Source organism: Eleutherodactylus coqui, chromosome 13, assembly GCF_035609145.1.
Source record: "Eleutherodactylus coqui strain aEleCoq1 chromosome 13, aEleCoq1.hap1, whole genome shotgun sequence".
Lineage (NCBI taxonomy): Eukaryota > Metazoa > Chordata > Amphibia > Anura > Eleutherodactylidae > Eleutherodactylus > Eleutherodactylus coqui.
Genome location: NC_089849.1, coordinates 30,298,562 through 30,316,226, shown reverse-complemented (window position 1 = coordinate 30,316,226; position 17,665 = coordinate 30,298,562). Strand labels below are relative to the sequence as shown.

The window sequence follows — 17,665 nt, the reverse complement described above, 5'->3', positions numbered from 1 at the left end:
TTATCATCTACTATTAGTGGTTGCATTTTGGCTGCTGTATGCTGTGTATTCTGGCTCTGTGTGTCCTGTGGTTCAGTCCCAGTCATGTCCTGTTCTGGTGTGTGGCTCCTAGGATCAGCTAGGGCCCAGACCCGAAGACCGCTGGGCTGCCCTCTTATTGGGGCGATGTCCCCGCTTAGGTAGGGCCATTGTCATCCCCCTTGTAGTTCAGGGTAAGTTTGCCTGAAACCCGTGTGAATATCGTGTGCAACCTGTGTGCGTCCATCTTCCCCCAGTCCTCTTTGGTCATGATCGTGTGGGCCCCGTGCTTAGTTTGCCCACACGATCGTAACATATGTCACCTGTGGGAGCCGTGTCATGGCAGTTGGGACTCCATTCCAGGAGTTTCTACTTCGCCTCCTGTTTTTTTCTTTTTCTGGCTGCATTCCTAGTTAGTTTTTTTTTCCAATTTTTGATAGTTAATGACTCGCAAGAGAATGAGGACCCTTGACATGGGTTGTGAGCTTACTTATTTCTGTCAAATCGACCTTTTTAAAAAAACCTAAATTTATTTTGCATTATTTAAAATAGATTTTGGGCAAAATATTACCAATACCTCATTCAATTATTTATTTTAAATATTATCCCACAATTGTTTTTCTGTGTTTCATTATTTAAACAGATTTCAAAGACGAAAAATAGTGATGACTACTTTCAGGATAGGTGGTCATTATATTTTCGCTAGGGACCGTCCACTCAGGATCCCCACTTATCAGCATATTGCCTGGAAAGCTAGAAATGGAGCGGCCCAGATGTGCACCATATGAGACACAAGCTGGATTGTCTTTGCTGCCTTCACTGATATAGAAATTTATGGGAGCTAAAGCAGCTATGACACTTCCGTTTCTGAACACAGTGTGACAGGCGGAAGTGATGGAAGTGTCATAGCCTCATCAGTTTCGTTAAGTTTTCTATGGGAGTTAAGCCAGCTAAACCATTTCCATTCACATCTCTTAGGCAATTAACATTGCAGGAAGGTTGCGCAACCCATGTCATCACCTAGCGATGGCACGGGAAAATCTGTACAGCGCATCTGCGATGACATGACGTCCAGACCATCCACAGTACAGAAAGAACAGAAAAATGACAGGTACACAGGGTCACCGGCCGGACACAGGGTCGGATTCTTGTGCTGGATCCCGCATCCGAAATCCGACCTGTTCGTGTGCAGGTGGCCTAGTAAAGACGTCTAACACAGGTTTTACTGTATCTTTTAATGCCAGATCCGTTTGACAGTTTAAAAGAAAGAAATGTGTTGGAGACTTTCTTAAAGTTTAATTAAACTTTTTAAAAACTTCTTATATATATCATAGTGACATGTCAGAAGTTTTAATTGGTAGGGGTCCAGGTGCTGAGAGTCCCACGAATCGCTAAAACGAAAGGGCAGAAGTGCTCAGATGAGCCCTCTGCCTGTTCAGCTGTCATAATGAGCTGTGTACAGACTACATAGACTTTCTATGCAGCCTGTACATCACTCCGAGAAGTGACGGAAACAGACAATGGGACACAGCACTCAGATGAGCGGTTCTGCCTGTTCATTTAAGCAATCCATGGGCTATCAGCACCTAGAACCTTACTAAACAAAACTTCTGATATTTCAAGTTTTTAGGAAGTTTAGTTACCCTATAACACTAGACAGCTATTTGTTCCAGTTTTCCTAATAATCCATTCCTAAGTTTGGCTGAAAAAACACATACACAGAAAAAATACATTAAAGGGGTGAACTGGATATGGTTTTCTCCAGCAGGTTTCGGGGTATTTTGTAGCTTCCTAATTGTGTAGAAGCAGTATGCGCACACTGACCAGGTCAAACACGAGGTATCAGTCTCATGCTCAAAATGGCTCTCTGGGCAGAGACACCCAGACGGCCCCTTTTATTGTAAAGCATAACACCTGCCCTTTAATGGGCGTGCAACAGATTACATCAGTAACATATAAGATTCTCATTTGTCAGATCATATAGAATCCCCCTCCTTCCTGCCCACCTTCTCTCAACTCCAATGTATAAGCAAGTCTTTGTCTTACAAACATGTGCTCAAATCTGAAACTGAAAGTAGATATCTCTTTGTTGAAGAAGATTCTGTGTGGGGGATGGGGAGGACTGGGAAAACACTCAAGATGGACACGAGCAATGACATATAACACTGTGATTTAACTCTTTCCTTATGCAGCAGAGTTCCACATTAGGCTGAAGTCACAAAACACACATAATACGTCTAGTTTAGTACAAATCGATAGACATTTTACACTGACTAATCATCATGTCTATCACAATCCCCCCTTAAAATGTCTATCCTCTAACTCTCTATTTGATTTTCACAGTTCTCTGCGCATGAGCCTATAACTGGAGCGCGTTGAAGGTTCATTTTAGGGTCTTCAAGGGGGTGTAGGACTTGTCCACTCCTTCTGGGGATGCATCCAGCGAGCTCATTGTGGGAGCGGCTTTTCCAGCATCAGTTTCACAGGTCTCTCTGACACAGGGGATAACACAGCAGACTAGAACAGAAAAGGTAATCATCAGTTCACATACAACAGCGACGCCCGTCTGTGCCAGGATCCTTTACCACCCGCTCATCCATGGCGAGTGCTGGTCCCAAAAGTTAGCTCTTTTTAGTTAGTGCGGTCAGCTTCTTAATGGCAACTGCGTCTTTACCCGAGGGTCACGTGTCGTCTGGGATGTAGGTACAACAAGTCTCCCCTATCATCTTACAGACACTCCCCTTTTTAGCTAAAGTCATATCTAAGGCCATTCTATTTTGAAAAGTCATAGTCGAGGTAGGTCCTATTGGTCGACTAGTCCCTATAAGGCGTCTCTAGTATAATTTATAAACCACTGCTAATTATAATAAACATAATTAATCCAGTCAATGTTTATTTACCATAATGATCGGGAAAATGGACTCGAATCTAGTTTTAACTTGGTCTCTATTTTTTTAAACTCGTCAGGTACCCCCCTTGGCTATCCTATGACGTCAATGTACACGTGTAGATCAAAACTACCACCAGGAGTCTCTCTTCTCGCTCTAGTATAATGTTACAATACTAGTAGTGTGCACAGGTACGCACGGCCTGGGACTCCCTAATCTTCACCCACACCAATATCCCTCCTGGAGATAGTCCGGATGGTGAACACGTCCAGGCCGCCTAACCCTACACTACCTAGTGACAAGACTGGAAGGAACCGCCGTACCTATGCGGAAAACAAGGATAGACCAACATGACAGGATAACCACAAAACACAGACTGAGTTGGATCGAGATAAAGTAACTATTAGGGGTAACCTCATTATCCTCAATGTTGTCTGACAGGATGTGGAGGAGCATAAGGGCTTTACTAAGGCACACTCCCCTGTCCAATTACCCTCCAGGCGGGTCCTCTACCTCATGTCTCCACAAAGCCAGTAAACGTCTCCTAAGGACTGAACCTGATTCTGGATCCATTCCCCTCCTATCGTACCGTAGGAGGAGCAATACCCGTTGGTGAGTTCCCCAAAAATCTCCCTCAATCCTACCTATTTGCCTGGCAGGTGTAGTTTCCAGGGTAGTCAGTAATACTCTTTCCGGTGCAAAACACTTAAGTAGTTATAGAGTATTGCTTCTTCCACTTCTCACGGACAGTGTAATTAGCGGAAATGTTCGTGAAGAGACTGATAAACCACTCTTCAGCATCTACAGGGAGATTTAGGGGGACCATCCCCGAGTGTAGTCGGGCACTACCGCACACGCAACAGTTAGACTTGTTGCTCCTGTTAGCATTGTACCTCATCAACTCCAACCAGAGATTCTGGTCAGAGTAGCCAGTCGCTACTGTCAAGGTGTCCTCAAAAGGTAGGGTCGGCTATGATCATCATGTTCGTCAAGGTCTTTATCTTACGGCGGAGGGGGTTAATTATGAGCACGGGACTAAGTGAAGGCTTCCATTCGGGTGCATCTACCATATCCCTTATTTTAAACTTCCCTAAGGGATCTGTCCTCCCGTACCGGTATGTCCCCAGACTGTAAGTCCCCCCCCCCCCCGGGCTTGGATCTCCCATGGTTAATGTAAAAACCGCATTAAAACCATGCAACATACTAAGTTCAGCCTTCCAATACCTGCTGTCCTTATTATTCTCAAGGAGGGTTATACGACTGATTAGGGATTTCCCGCTCTTATCTTTCGTATTTAAGGCACTTCGCGGTTTATAGGACCAGTCTGTTCCTGCGTTCCATCCCACTAATCCCCAATAACGGCAGTCTTCTCCCCAGACGTTATCAGTGGCGCGAACATATTGTATTCCCCGGGTATATAAGTCATATAACTAGCTGGACTGAGCTAAATCTGGCCTGCGGTGGGATCTTGCGCCTAGACACGGGACCACAGTACAATAGTCGAAGGAATATGCGGCTACTTGAGCATTGGACGAGTTATACTAGAAGGTAACCATACCCTCATATTCTTCCGACTAAGGATTCCAGTTGCCACCCTCCTCCCTCACTAGCCCTAACCAGAGTAATGTCTTTGGCACAACTAAGACTGGTCTCCCGGATCTGAAGCTTTCTTATAGTATGAAGCATGGATCCATGTAAGTCTTTCGGCTAGTTTCACAGCTGTGGCAGTAGTCAGAAGCACCTGGTAGGGGCCATCAAATCGGGGCTCAAGAGGGTGCTTCCTGAGGAACTTCTTGACGCACACCCAATCCCCAGGCTGCAAGATATGTGTCCCAGTGTCTGCCTCTGAGTCTGGAAGAGAACACCTGTGCATAGGCTTTGGTTAGTTCTTTAACAACGGAAATCACATACTCAGTCAACACATCAGATTGTAATTGTAACTACTGAGGATAGTAACGACCTAGCCTTGGGGCTAGCCCAAACAATCTCGTAGGGAGATAATGTATGATCCCCCCTGGGTTCATATCTAACACTGAATAGGGCTATTGGATGACAGTCTTTCCAAAGTGGCGTCATTTTTAAGTATCTTACTTTTTAGTGTGCCACTAAGTCTCTCCACCTTTCCACTATTCTAAAGATGGTAGAGTATGTAAAAGGCCTGGGATACACCCAGAGCAGACATGACGTGTTACATTCACCTGCGAAGTTTATACCTCTGTCTGACTCTGAATCACTTCTGGTACCCCATATTCACAGTTTACCTCGTTTATGAGCTTCTTTGCGGTTACCTACTTGTTTGCCTTGGTAACAGGGTCAGCCTCCAACCTGCAAAGACATCAACAACAACAAGCACGTATTCATACTTCCCAACAAGTGGGAGCTGAACGTAGTCAATTTGCAATCCCTGAAATGGGTAGAGTGGTCCCGGCAAGTGTGGTGTGGCAAATTTACTTCTGCCCTGACTCACCTATGGCATAGATCATGCTAAACTGGACAAATGATGCAGCAGCTACAGAGAACCCAGAAGTCGCCCATCCTCTTTCAAGCATCGTCGTCATTGCTGCTTTACTAGGTGGGTCTTTCCGTCCATCAGCTGGGCCATCATGGGATACAGGAACTGTGGTGGGCAAGTGCTGTTGACTGTTCACCACACGCTGTCCTGTTTCTGCTGCTCCCATATTAGTCCATTTATCCTTTCCTTCCTTGCTGGCTTGTAACTGTAAAAGTCTTTAGCATATCAAAGTCCAAATTTTGTCAATGTCCAAAGTTTTTACCACTGACTCATGCTGTCAGTATCTTTCTTCTTTCTTCCACGGCTTTTGGGCCGCTGCCTTTGCTATGCTGTCAGCGAGGGTGTCGTCCCTCGCCTCTCCAGTGTAGGAATCGGTGCGAACTCTCAACTTTGTCAGGTAGAAGTAGGGCCTCCATGCGACTCTGTACCGCTGCACCATTCTCAATTAGTTGTCCTGCTAAGGTAAAAAACTGTCTGGCCTTCCATATTGGGCCGTAATCATGAGCTATGCCAAATACATACCAGGAGTCAGTGTAAATGGTTGCCGTCTTACCTCTCGCCACTCTACTCGCCTCAGTGAGGGCCTTCCATTCCGCTTCTTGTGCTGAGACATGCGGATGCAGAGTTTCTGCTTCTAGGACATCTTGTTGTGTGACCACTGCATATCCGATGTGGAGTCATCAATCCTCACCCTGGTACCATCTGCAAAAAGCTCAACATATGCATTATCAACAGGGGTTCTGGTAATTGTTTGCATGCCTGCAGTTTCTTACTGTATTAGTACTAAATAATCGTGCTAATGTTCTATTTCACATGGCTCGGAATCTTGTAGCACAAAATCATTTATTTCCTTTTATTTATTTATTTTTTTAAACCCAATAGCTGATCTACAACACCTAGATCATCTATGACCCAGATCACCTATGCCTCCCCCCTTTTGAACCGGAATACTCAATGGAAAAAAGAGTAATTGCGTTCAAACTAGTAAACCAAGAGGCACAAAAACAAGCACTTTGTAGGTCAAGGTGACATTGTATGCAGCGAAGTCTGAGCGAAAATATCCTTTAGATTTTTTTTTTCCCTCAGGTCGCAGTTAGCATTTTTTAACACAAGGGGGCGCAACACAAGTAAAATTTTACGTCACCCAGTGTAATAGTATTTCAGGGAACGTCCAGCGTTTAACTTTCACTCTCCTGTCGGAATATAATTATAGCTTCAGTGTAGACTGACAGAATATACAAAAGACTTAGGGAAAAAACTAAAGAATACGGATGAATTAACATCCTACTCTGGGCAATTTAGTCCCTCTTTCTTCACATAAAAAATAAAATTACTTCATCAAATTGCATGAAAAAGTTTGCTGGGTGACTATAGGGAAATTATTCCATCTGTAGGAGCCTTCCATAACATCATCTGTCTGAGCATCCATTGGAGAAGCGGGCAGTGGAAAACAGAGCCCCTGGGAACATGACAGAGCGTCCCCTGTCATGTATTCCTGGCCTCTGTCCCCCATGCATCAACTCCAATCTTCCATACACTATAAACCAGCTTAGTCATCTACTATGTCCCAAGCTGCATCTTCACAAAGGTTTGTTTCCCTGAACTTATCACACACCCAAAGTGGCCACATCTTGGAGTGTAACAAAGTCCGGTCAAACAAGACCTTGCTTCAGACAATCATGAGGTTAGCACTGGATACAGTGGCATTGGGGAATATAGGCCTCCCAAGTGCAGCAAAATGGCCGCCAGAGGCAGAAAGGGGCGGGGCTACAAATCTCCCAGGTGAGGCAAGATGGCTGCCGGAGGAATGGGCAGGGCCAGGAGCAGCAGCACTTCCAGGTGAGGCAAGATGGCCGCTGGAGGAGGAAGGGGCGGGGCCAGATCCTGTCCCGGATGGGGAGGGAGCGGAAGTAACATCACACACCCTGAAAGTGAGCACATGGGGGGAAGTAACTTCAGGGTGGGGGCAGGGCTCACCAAATTTGCTGCAAAGTCACACTATGTGGGGTTGTAAACATTGCAAGCGCGGCCGCCATTACAGGGAGGGGCTGTAGTCAACACAAAGGCATTACATTGTTCATTAGCAACACACATACCCCACTACATGCTTTCCTCTCTTGAATCTCTTAACTACGTTATACCAAAGAACTAGCTAAAACTAGCTAAAACACCTTTCTTTCTGCTGGGTTTCCTGCTCGTCTTCTGAAAACTTTCTACAGTCTATCTTACCATACTCATTTCTGCTTATCTGTCCATAACCTGACATTTCTTTGTAAAACGCTTCTACATGTTTTGCATATTCCAAAACATCCTGTACTGATCCCTCATTCTATTCTACCTGCTTATTCTATCCTATTCGAAGTTTCTGGACACAGTAGTGTTTCTCTTGTAAAATCTGCTTTCTTCGAATCCTTCCAATATAACCTCTCTTTCCCACTCAGATCACAATGCACATTAATTCTACAAAATACAAGACAAAGGGAACGGAAGGGTTAATTGAGAAATGCTCTCAGTGGCTTAACTTCAGTCCACTCTCTTATCAGCAACCCTCCCCCAATAATAAACACTGCACATTCTTTAAACTGTCTGAAACACACACAGACTGATGATTATTTTCAATGACCAAGAGCTTCTGGAGACGTCGGCCGTCACAAAGCACGGCTATATTCCCGCGTATATACCTTTTCACATATGAGAACATAACACGCTCAATCATAAAGGTAAATATGCGTATCATAAATCTTCCTAACCTCACACTAGTTGCCTAGGAGTAAGTATCTCTCTCTGGCGTGCTCCCTCAGACTTAAACAGCTGAGTCCGCCCTTCTGACACATTAACCCTCACAGAATTTATCTCTTGGTCTTGTATACACAATTTTTAACCGTCTCAGACATAGCAGCCACAGCATACAAAATACCCCTAGACAGGTAACATGGTGATAATTGGGTGGACAGAACTAGAGTTATTACCTGCCTTTCAGTGAAGGTCTAGTCTGGATCAGATACAGGCAGTTTAGCAGTTGGAAATCAGCTCACATCGGTGGATTTTACATAAAGCAATCTTACCGTGTTCTGCAAATTTTTGGGCCCCTGAGTTCCGCATGCTATCTGCCGGTCTCTATACGTTCCAGGCTCTGACCTCACAGATCCACCCGCGCACCCAGGAACGCCACTGAACTGGATATGGTTTTCTCCAGCAGGTTTCGGGGTATTTTGTAGCTTCCTAATTGTGTAGAAGCAGTATGCGCACACTGACCAGGTCAAACACGAGGTATCAGTCTCATGCTCAAAATGGCTCTCTGGGCAGAGACACCCAGACGGCCCCTTTTATTGTAAAGCATAACACCTGCCCTTTAATGGGCGTGCAACAGATTACATCAGTAACATATAAGATTCTCATTTGTCAGATCATATAGAATCCCCCCTCCTTCCTGCCCACCTTCTCTCAACTCCAATGTATAAGCAAGTCTTTGTCTTACAAACATGTGCTCAAATCTGAAACTGAAAGTAGATATCTCTTTGTTGAAGAAGATTCTGTGTGGGGGATGGGGAGGACTGGGAAAACACTCAAGATGGACACGAGCAATGACATATAACACTGTGATTTAACTCTTTCCTTATGCAGCAGAGTTCCACATTAGGCTTAAGTCACAAAACACACATAATACGTCTAGTTTAGTACAAATCGATAGACATTTTACACTGACTAATCATCATGTCTATCACAAGGGGTATTGTGGTCTATTTCGACTGATAATTATCCCCAGTACTAGTAACTGATAGACATGAGTCTGCAGCTTAGGAACCCCCGTCCATCAGCTGATTATCCATGTTGCTTCTATACTTCCTGCACAGGACAGGACGTGATGTCCTGACCATCAGAAGCGCAGTGCTCCCATTGATTCCAGTGGGAATGAAGCCTGTGCTGCCCCTACTTCCTGGCCACTGATGACCACGGATGAACTGATAAGACAGAGGTCCCGAGCTTTGGGCTGCCATTCATCAACTACTGATGATCTACCCAGGGAATAGGTTATCAGGTAAAATAGACCAGAAAACCGTTTAAATTCTTTACTAAGCTGCCTTGAAACTGCCATATTAAACGTTCCTTAAAGGGTTGGTCTGGTTGGGACAACCCATTGGTGCAGTACAAGTCCCCTGAGATGAGCTGTTATTACCAGAGTTTCTGTAATGTATGGATGAGCTGTGTACTCAAAACATAGGTTCTTTCTTTGCAGTAATTCAAAGTGGGGGACCCCCCTGTATTACATCCACATGCCCTAATAATATAATACCAATGCCCCTAAAAATATAGATAGGGGCTAGCTAAAACAGACAAGCCATTTAAAGCTGGTCATAAACATTACATCACAATTTGAATTGTGTGACTTATGTAGTGGTACCACATTGGTATTGACAGAGGAATTGGCTTTGTGATGCTGGAGTTGCATTTCTGTTTGCATCTTCACTCCTGTATAATAAGTGACTTCATGAACTCGATTTTATGTATTTCTGAAATAGTAATACAGTTTCCTTCTTGTAAAATGAGATATTCCAGATAAATGTCTTACTCTGCTTGCTGCAGTGTTCTTACTCCCTCTACTGGCAACTGGCTTAAACACCTATCACCATGTTCAGAGTTATAGTAATAAAATAAGATATAAATATTTTTCAGTGAAACTCTGGATTTGATTTCCATTTCATGTATTGATGTATCAATAACAATGCTGGGGGGATATAACAGCTGTCGGTGATGCTTCTTCTGGAATGTCAGCTACCCCAAAAGTTGAAGTCTAAAGACTACAGCTTGATAGCTGACGAGGATCTCAATCTGAGGCTGCAATCTGTAGTATTGTCAATAAAACAAGACTGCATGATTAATAGCTCTAGTCTTTGGACTCTATTTTTGTGCATCAAACATTCCAGATGAAGCATTACTGACAGCTGTTATATTCTTCAGCATCTTATCTGGACTGAGTAAGAGCTTTTGGGTGTGGGAGTCACCGCAGCCGACAGTTTGGATCATCAGCTCATGGTTCAGTGCAACAGAGGTGTATCTGACCGAGGCACTAAGTGGAGTTGTGCCCATACATGGCACAGCCCCTTCAGGCAGGGCAGCTTTAACCACAGCACAAATGGTGCACTTGCAGCAGGCCCCAAACGCTAGCACTCCAGTGGGCTGAGGGAGATCTCAAACACCGGTCCTCACCAATTCGCCACAAGTAGTGAATAGCAGCGAAGTCCTTTTTTCTCTTTTCGCTGGTGTGAAAAAAACAAAACACGACATACTCACCATCGGCGAGTATCACCATTCTTACTTCTGGGTAGAATGTATATATCGGACACGTAACCAGCCTTGGCCAATCTGAGATCACGGACTAACCAGCTCCGGTCATATATCTGACTTATACGCTCTACCTGGAAGAAAAAGCAGAGTACGGACTGAACAGCTTGGGGAGCGCTGCGTGTTTTTTTTACCAGCAAATACCAAACTTACAGGTTTTTTTGCTGTACTACGTTTATTTTATTTTCAAAACATATTTAATTTTTTTATATGATTTTCTGTCGCCATCATCTTTTGACCGCAATAACTTTTTAATTTTTTTATTGGCATAGTTGTGAAGGTTCATTTTGTGCGGTACGTCGTGTAGTCTCTGTTGGTACCATTTTTGAATACATACGACTTTTTGATCGCTTTTTAGTACATTTTTTCTTGGAGACACAGTGACCGAAAAAGCACAATTCTGGCGTTCTTTATTTTTTTCTCTAAAGACGTTCACCGTGCGGGGTAAATAATGCGATACTTTAATAGATCGTACTTTTACGGACGCAGCGATACCAAATATGTATTTTTGTTTTATTATTTAGATTCTTTTATTATAAATATGGCAAAAGGGTTTTTTTAAAAACTTTTATTACTCTTTATTTTTTTAATATTAGTAAAACTTTTTAAAACTTATTTTTAGTATGTTTTTTAGTCCCCTGAAGGTACAACAACTTGCGATGCTTTATACGCTCCTGCAGCATGGTGTAATTCTATTGCATTTCATCATACTACGATCAGGCAGGTATTCTATCAAGCCACCCCACAGGCATGGCTTGATAGGCATTCTGCTATGACAGCCCTTGCGCCTTTCAGAAGGCCCCCGGCTGCCATGACACCCGCACGGCTCCCTGCGATATCTGTGTATCAAATTGTGCAGAGAGACATCATGGTGGTGGTCTGGGCCTCGATAGAGGAAAAAAAAGGGAAAGAGAATAACACCTATCAGAGGTGATGCTGCTTGTAATCACTGGAGGTAACAGCACTGTAATCACTATCACTGTATAGAGGCGTATCCAATTATTATTTAGAGGTATACTATTATTGTGGAAGGGAGGTGTCACTGACGGACAATATTACCGTGAAGGCATCACTAACGGGCAAACTTACACCGGACTCACACAAGCAGGTCAGATTTCGCGTGCAGGGGACCCGCAGCGGATTCCGGCTGTGAGTCTGGCCGGTGACCCTGTGTACAACTGCATAATTGCATAGCTTATGACCGTGTACTTACAAGGTCATGTTCAGTACACTTTTTTGCTTGCTTGCATATCCAGTGCTGTCGCTTACCGATGATGCGGATATCCGTAGCCCATACGCAGTGTAATTGCGTATGGGCTGCGGGTATATCCACTTCCATAGAACACTATGGGCTCTATGTCGCGGTAAAATAGAACATGCCGCATTCCATTTTCCGTGTATTGTATTTTTCAATGGTACTATTTAATGTAAGAAAAAATGTAATGAAAAACGATCAAAAAGCCGTACGTACTCCAAAATGGTACCTTTAGAAACTACAGGACGTCCCGCAAAAAATTAGCACTCACACAACTATGTTGACGGAGAAATAAAAAAGTTATGGCTGTCAGAGGATGGCAGTAGAAAATAATTTAAAAAAACTTTAAATATCTTTGGAAAAAAATAAAAGTACAGCAAAAAAAAAAAAAACAACTATAAGGCCACCTGCAGACGGCCGGGTCGGATCCGGCTGCGAGAATTCTTGCAGCGGGACCCAAACCGAGCCCCTGCAGAGAGCAGAGCGTATTCACCTGTTTCCGCGGCTGCGGCTGTTTGATGTGCCGGCTGCCGGTGCATGCGCAGACTGGAGTCGGCGGCCGGGGAAAGAGATTTCTCTGCCGGGCTCAGAAATAGAGCATGCCGCGATTTGTTTGCCCCGCGAGATTTTGCGCGGACAAATCGCGGCCGTCTGCTTAGGATTGCGTTTGTTAACGCAATTCTATGGCAGCATCCACGGGCGGAAATCCCGCGGCGGAATTTCCACCCATCGGCAGGCGGCCTTAATTTGATATGGTTGTAAACATACTATCCTACAGAATTAAGTTATCCGGTCATTTTCATTGCAGTGTGCACGCTGTAGAAACAAGACGCACCGAAAGATGCTGGAATTTTGTTTTTCCCATTTCACTACACAAAGAATTTTTTTTAAAGTTTTTTTCACTACATTATAGAGTCCTTTACATAGTACCACTGAAAAACACAGAAATTCTGTGGGAAATCCCGCTGTGGAATTTCCGCTCGTGTGCAGGAAGCCATAGAAAAAAACCCATCCTCAATCTGCCCCCTACCTCTCACCCACCCCTATGTGGAGGGCCTTGCCTGTTCACTAATCCCAAGCCATCATGTCTAGGAGGGTGGCCCACTCTTAACACTGGGACCACCAATGTGTTAAAACAGCCTTGCCTTCAGTTCAGAGTACGTCTGGAATGTTACTCATACTTACCAGTAATTTCACTACTCCTAGATCCCGCCCGTTGTTTTCTTCCATTTTTTCTAAGATACCTATTACCTTTTTGTATTGATATGAGTTACCAGAAATTACAAGAAATTTTAGGATCCGTTCGCACGTAGCGGAAAATCCACACCAAAATCTGCATCAAAACCGTGACAAAATCCCGGTCAAAATTTGCCCCACTGCGGTGGATTTTGGTGGATCAGCAGCAGATTCACTCTCCCAATTGAAGGGATGAAATCTGCAGCGGATCAGCATAAAAAAACATGTCAAAATCCGTTGCGGTTTTGCACTATTTTCCGCTATGTGTGAACACGTGTTTAGGGCGCCATTCACACTGGCGAGGAAATCGCACGATGTGAGAGCAAGTAAAAACGCAGAATTATGAAACCAATGATATTCAATGGTTTCCTTCACATTTGCGATGTTTTCACTGCTGCGTTTTTTTATCTCCATGTTTCCCTATGGAGCCTCCTTTTTAGCGCCTCGCAAAGCACAAACTTGCGATTTTCACGCAATGCGACTTTAACATTAGAAAGTCCTATTGACTTTCATGTAAAAAAAATCGTAAAATCGCGTGAGAAAATCGCAAGTGGCAGCATTGTTTTTGCGAAAAAAGCCAGTGCCGATGCTCACAAGTAACGGGAAAAAAGTTGCGATTTTCGCAATCGCCCGTGTGAGAAGGCGCCCATTGGCTATAGTCACACGGGCGAGCGTGATACGGGGCTGATATCACGCTTGTCAACGTGCGTTTTACCTGTGGATGCGAGGTGTTTTTCATGTCACATCACTCCAGTCCAATCGTGATCCTCCAGCGCTCATTTCACGCACGTCGGAGGATCGGCGAGTGTTTCCCATCAATTTTAATGGTAGAAGTAACATGGCGCTCGCGTGCACATCGTACGGCATACGAGCTTTTTGGCTGTCCCATTGAAAACAATGAGCGATACGTTCCGAGGGACGCGATAATATTGGACATGCTGCCATTTTTTTTTTACCTCACGATGAGGGGGAAAAAAATTAATTAAAATCGCTAATGCGCAGGACTCCATTCAAAAACATGGCGTTCCTATCCGTGGAACATCACAACTAATGGACAAACATGGACGTGACTAAAGGTGAATGGGTGATATTGCCAAAAAATAGGACGCGCTGAAATTTTTCTCTCACAGCGCACAGAAATTGTGCGGGAAAACCGTCCGCGCAAACGCACCCTCACTCCGCTGTACGAAGGCGGCCTGAAAACGCGAAAGCATCAATGTCCTTTATGCATTTCGCTGGATTTATGCATTCAACTCCCATGCATGAAGAACTATACAGCTTGGAAGCATACTGAGGATAAACTACAAGGCTATCTGTGTACTAGTGAATATATATATACTACAATATCTGAATATATAGGTATATATGTACGTCACGTCTTCAGCAGGCCGCCATTTACCTCACACACACACAGCCGGCCTAGTTACCGGCTTCACCCCCTACAGCCAATCAGCAGCGCGCTTTTACCTTTCGGGCGGGAAAGACTCGTATCACCTATGCGCGCGCTCTTCCGCCCAAAATAGCAATCTTCTAACCAATCACACCGCCGGGAGACAAGAATTAACCAATCAGAGCTCCCTCTGGCTTTCTGTCAGCCAATAGCGTGAGCCTGCAGTAGGGGCAGTTGCTGGGGCAGACTAGAGCCGCGAGTGTTTGAGCGCAGCCGACGCTCGGGGGCGGGACTAAGCTGAAGTAAATTTTTACCGTTGTGTCTGCCGGTGTCACAGCCTGAGAGGACGCGGACGACATGGAGGTGAGGCGGCACCGGGATATTAGCTGCCGTTAGAGCGGCTATTAGTTATGACTAGACTGTTATGTAAGCGCAGGGTGTTATTGTCCTGCCGCCCGTGTGGTGACCTGTTATGTGTCTCCTCACAGTTGTCCTCCTCACGTTCCGGCGTCATTACTGGCCTAGTCATTCGTTATATCCCTTACTCTTATTTACTAATATTTTTATTTTTGACCCCAGGAGGATTCTGGGACTTGTAGTTCTTCAGCCCTCCAGCTGCGGCCTCCACTATGCTGAAGTTGGCTTCTTCGGCTCTGTTCACATCTGCGTTCGTTCATCTTTTGGCGCTGATCCGGTATGAAACGCCGGACGAAAAAATTGTGCGCGGGACTTCATCATCTGGTAAAAGTAACGGCGCAGGAAGTGACCGGACCCCATTCTAGTTCCTGGGGGCGTTCGGCGCTGTTTGGTTCCGTTATGAGACGCATTCATCCAAGGGATTCCGTTTTCCTGCTGCCTTATCGAAGTCCGTAGCGCAATTAATTTAGTCTCAGGCGGGCGAAAATATGTGTAAAACAGCATTTTGCTAAGGTAGCGCTGCGATTTTGGACTGCGCATGACAGTGTATCTCACGCACGCTGTCTTCCCGTTTTGTTTTTAATCTCCCGCTCTGTTGCTTAGCAACGAAGCGTATGCGCATTGCATGTAATCGCATATGCACAGCACTTATTACACGCCCCTAGAAAACCATAATGGCTCATTCACACGGGCATATTGTCACCACATATTACGCAGGCATATTTCCCGCACGTAACACGTGGTGAATGGAGGCATTGAGAGTCTATGGGCTTTCATTCTTCCATTCACACCCGCTTTGGAGCTGGGAGGGGACATCCTTATATAACGCAGGAGAAATAAATCGCAGCATGCTCTATTTCTCCCGTTTTATACGGCGCCCTTCCCTCGCAATACCTGCCAAAGGGCAGTATTTAATATGTAGCCGGGGATTTGAAGAAAAACAAAAGCCACATTGTGCATGTCCGTGACATTATAATGTAGGGCATGCGCAGTGCCTATCGCAGCCTGTACACGATCTCTGCCGGCAGAGCGTAGGGGCTGCGATGAGTACAACACTGCGATACACCCATGTGAACGAGTCCTAAGACTATCCCGCGTGATATACGGTAAAATAGAATATGCTGTGTTCCTTTTTATGCGCGTATTATACGCAAATGTGAATGGATCAATGCAAATGACTGTACTTTCATTGGATCCATCCACAGCATACAACACACGCGCAATACGCCATTAAATGGCGCTCGTGTGAGCCCGCCTTAAAAGGGTTTGGCATTAAAAAAAAAAAAAATCCATCCTTAGTAGAGATGAGCGAACCTACTCGTTTCGAGTAATTACTCGATCGAGCACCGCGATTTTCGAGTACTTCCGTACTCGGGTGAAAAGATTCTGGGGGTGCCAGGGGGCGGGGGGAGGCGTTGCGGCGCGGGGGGTAGCAGCAGGGAACAGGGGGGAGCCCTCTCCCCCCCACTCCCTGCTGCAACCCCCCACTCACCCACAGCGCCCCCCGAATCTTTTCGCCCGAGTACGGAAGTACTCGAAAATCACGGTGCTCGGGCGAAAAAGGGGCGTGGCCGAGTAGGCTCGCTCATCTCTATTCCTTACTAGAGATGAGCGAACGTACTCGTAATGAGTACTTACGCACCCGAGTACCGCCATTTTCGAGTACTTCAGTACTCGCACGTAAAGATTCGGGGGGCGCCGGGGGGCGGGGAGAGGCGTGGCGGTGCGGGGGGTAGCAGCGGGGAACGGGGGGAGCCCTCTCTCTCTCCCTCTCCCCCCCACTCCCCGCTGCAACCCCCCGCGCCGCCACGGTGCCCCCCGAATTTTTTCGCCCGAGTACGGAAGTACTCGAAAATCACGGTACTCGGGCGAAAAAGGGGCGGGGCCGAGCACGTTCGCTCATCTCTATTCCTTACCTATTTCTCCCCAGGCAAACTCCTTACCGCATCTTCTCCCCAACAGAGCTGTGTGAGATCTTGGTTTTTTCTGATTGGATGGGTTGTGGTTTCCAGTGGTACCATTTTAGATTACATTTAACATTTTGCTCTTTTTTACGCCATTCAGCGTATCAGATATATTTTTATTGAACCGGTTATTATGAACGTTTCGATATCTAATGTGGTTTTTATTTTTTCCTTAAAAAATGTGTTTTGTTGGGAAAAGTGTGTTGGTGTTTTTTATTTTTTTATTTTGTTTAACTTTTTATGCTTTTTTTTTGTCCCTGAAATGAACTTGCGAAGATGCGATTAGGGGCACCAGCTCATCTGAATACTGCAACATAGTGGAATTTGTTTAGGATCCACTACAGAATGCACACTGGAGCGGTTTTGGATGCAGATCCGCAGAAGATTTCACCCTTTCCCTTGAAGGCCTGAAGTCTACTGTGGATCTGCATAACAATACATGTCAAAATCCTGCAGTTTTTGACGTGTAGAATTTCACGTAGATTTTAGTGCGGATTTTCCGCTGTAAAGAACCGACACAAATTCTGTTATGTGTGAACGTTCCCTGAGAGATGATCTGATGTAACGGGCACCACATTTACTCGGCTCTAGATGAACCTTTCCCAGCGTGTTATGTGACAGAGACAGCAGATAAGCCTTGGA

The 17,665-nt window shown here is 45.1% G+C and overlaps 1 protein-coding gene across 1 annotated transcript in view; it reads left to right on the top strand.

The window, feature by feature from the left end:
* MEIOC (meiosis specific with coiled-coil domain) overlaps window positions 1-17,665 on the top strand; it is a 44,227-nt gene that overhangs the window by 2,642 nt on the left and 23,920 nt on the right. Inside the window, exon 3 of the mRNA XM_066585916.1 lies at window positions 15,222-15,336. Coding sequence (XP_066442013.1) covers window positions 15,222-15,336 — 115 coding nt within the window. The remainder of the gene's footprint in view (window positions 1-15,221; window positions 15,337-17,665) is intronic.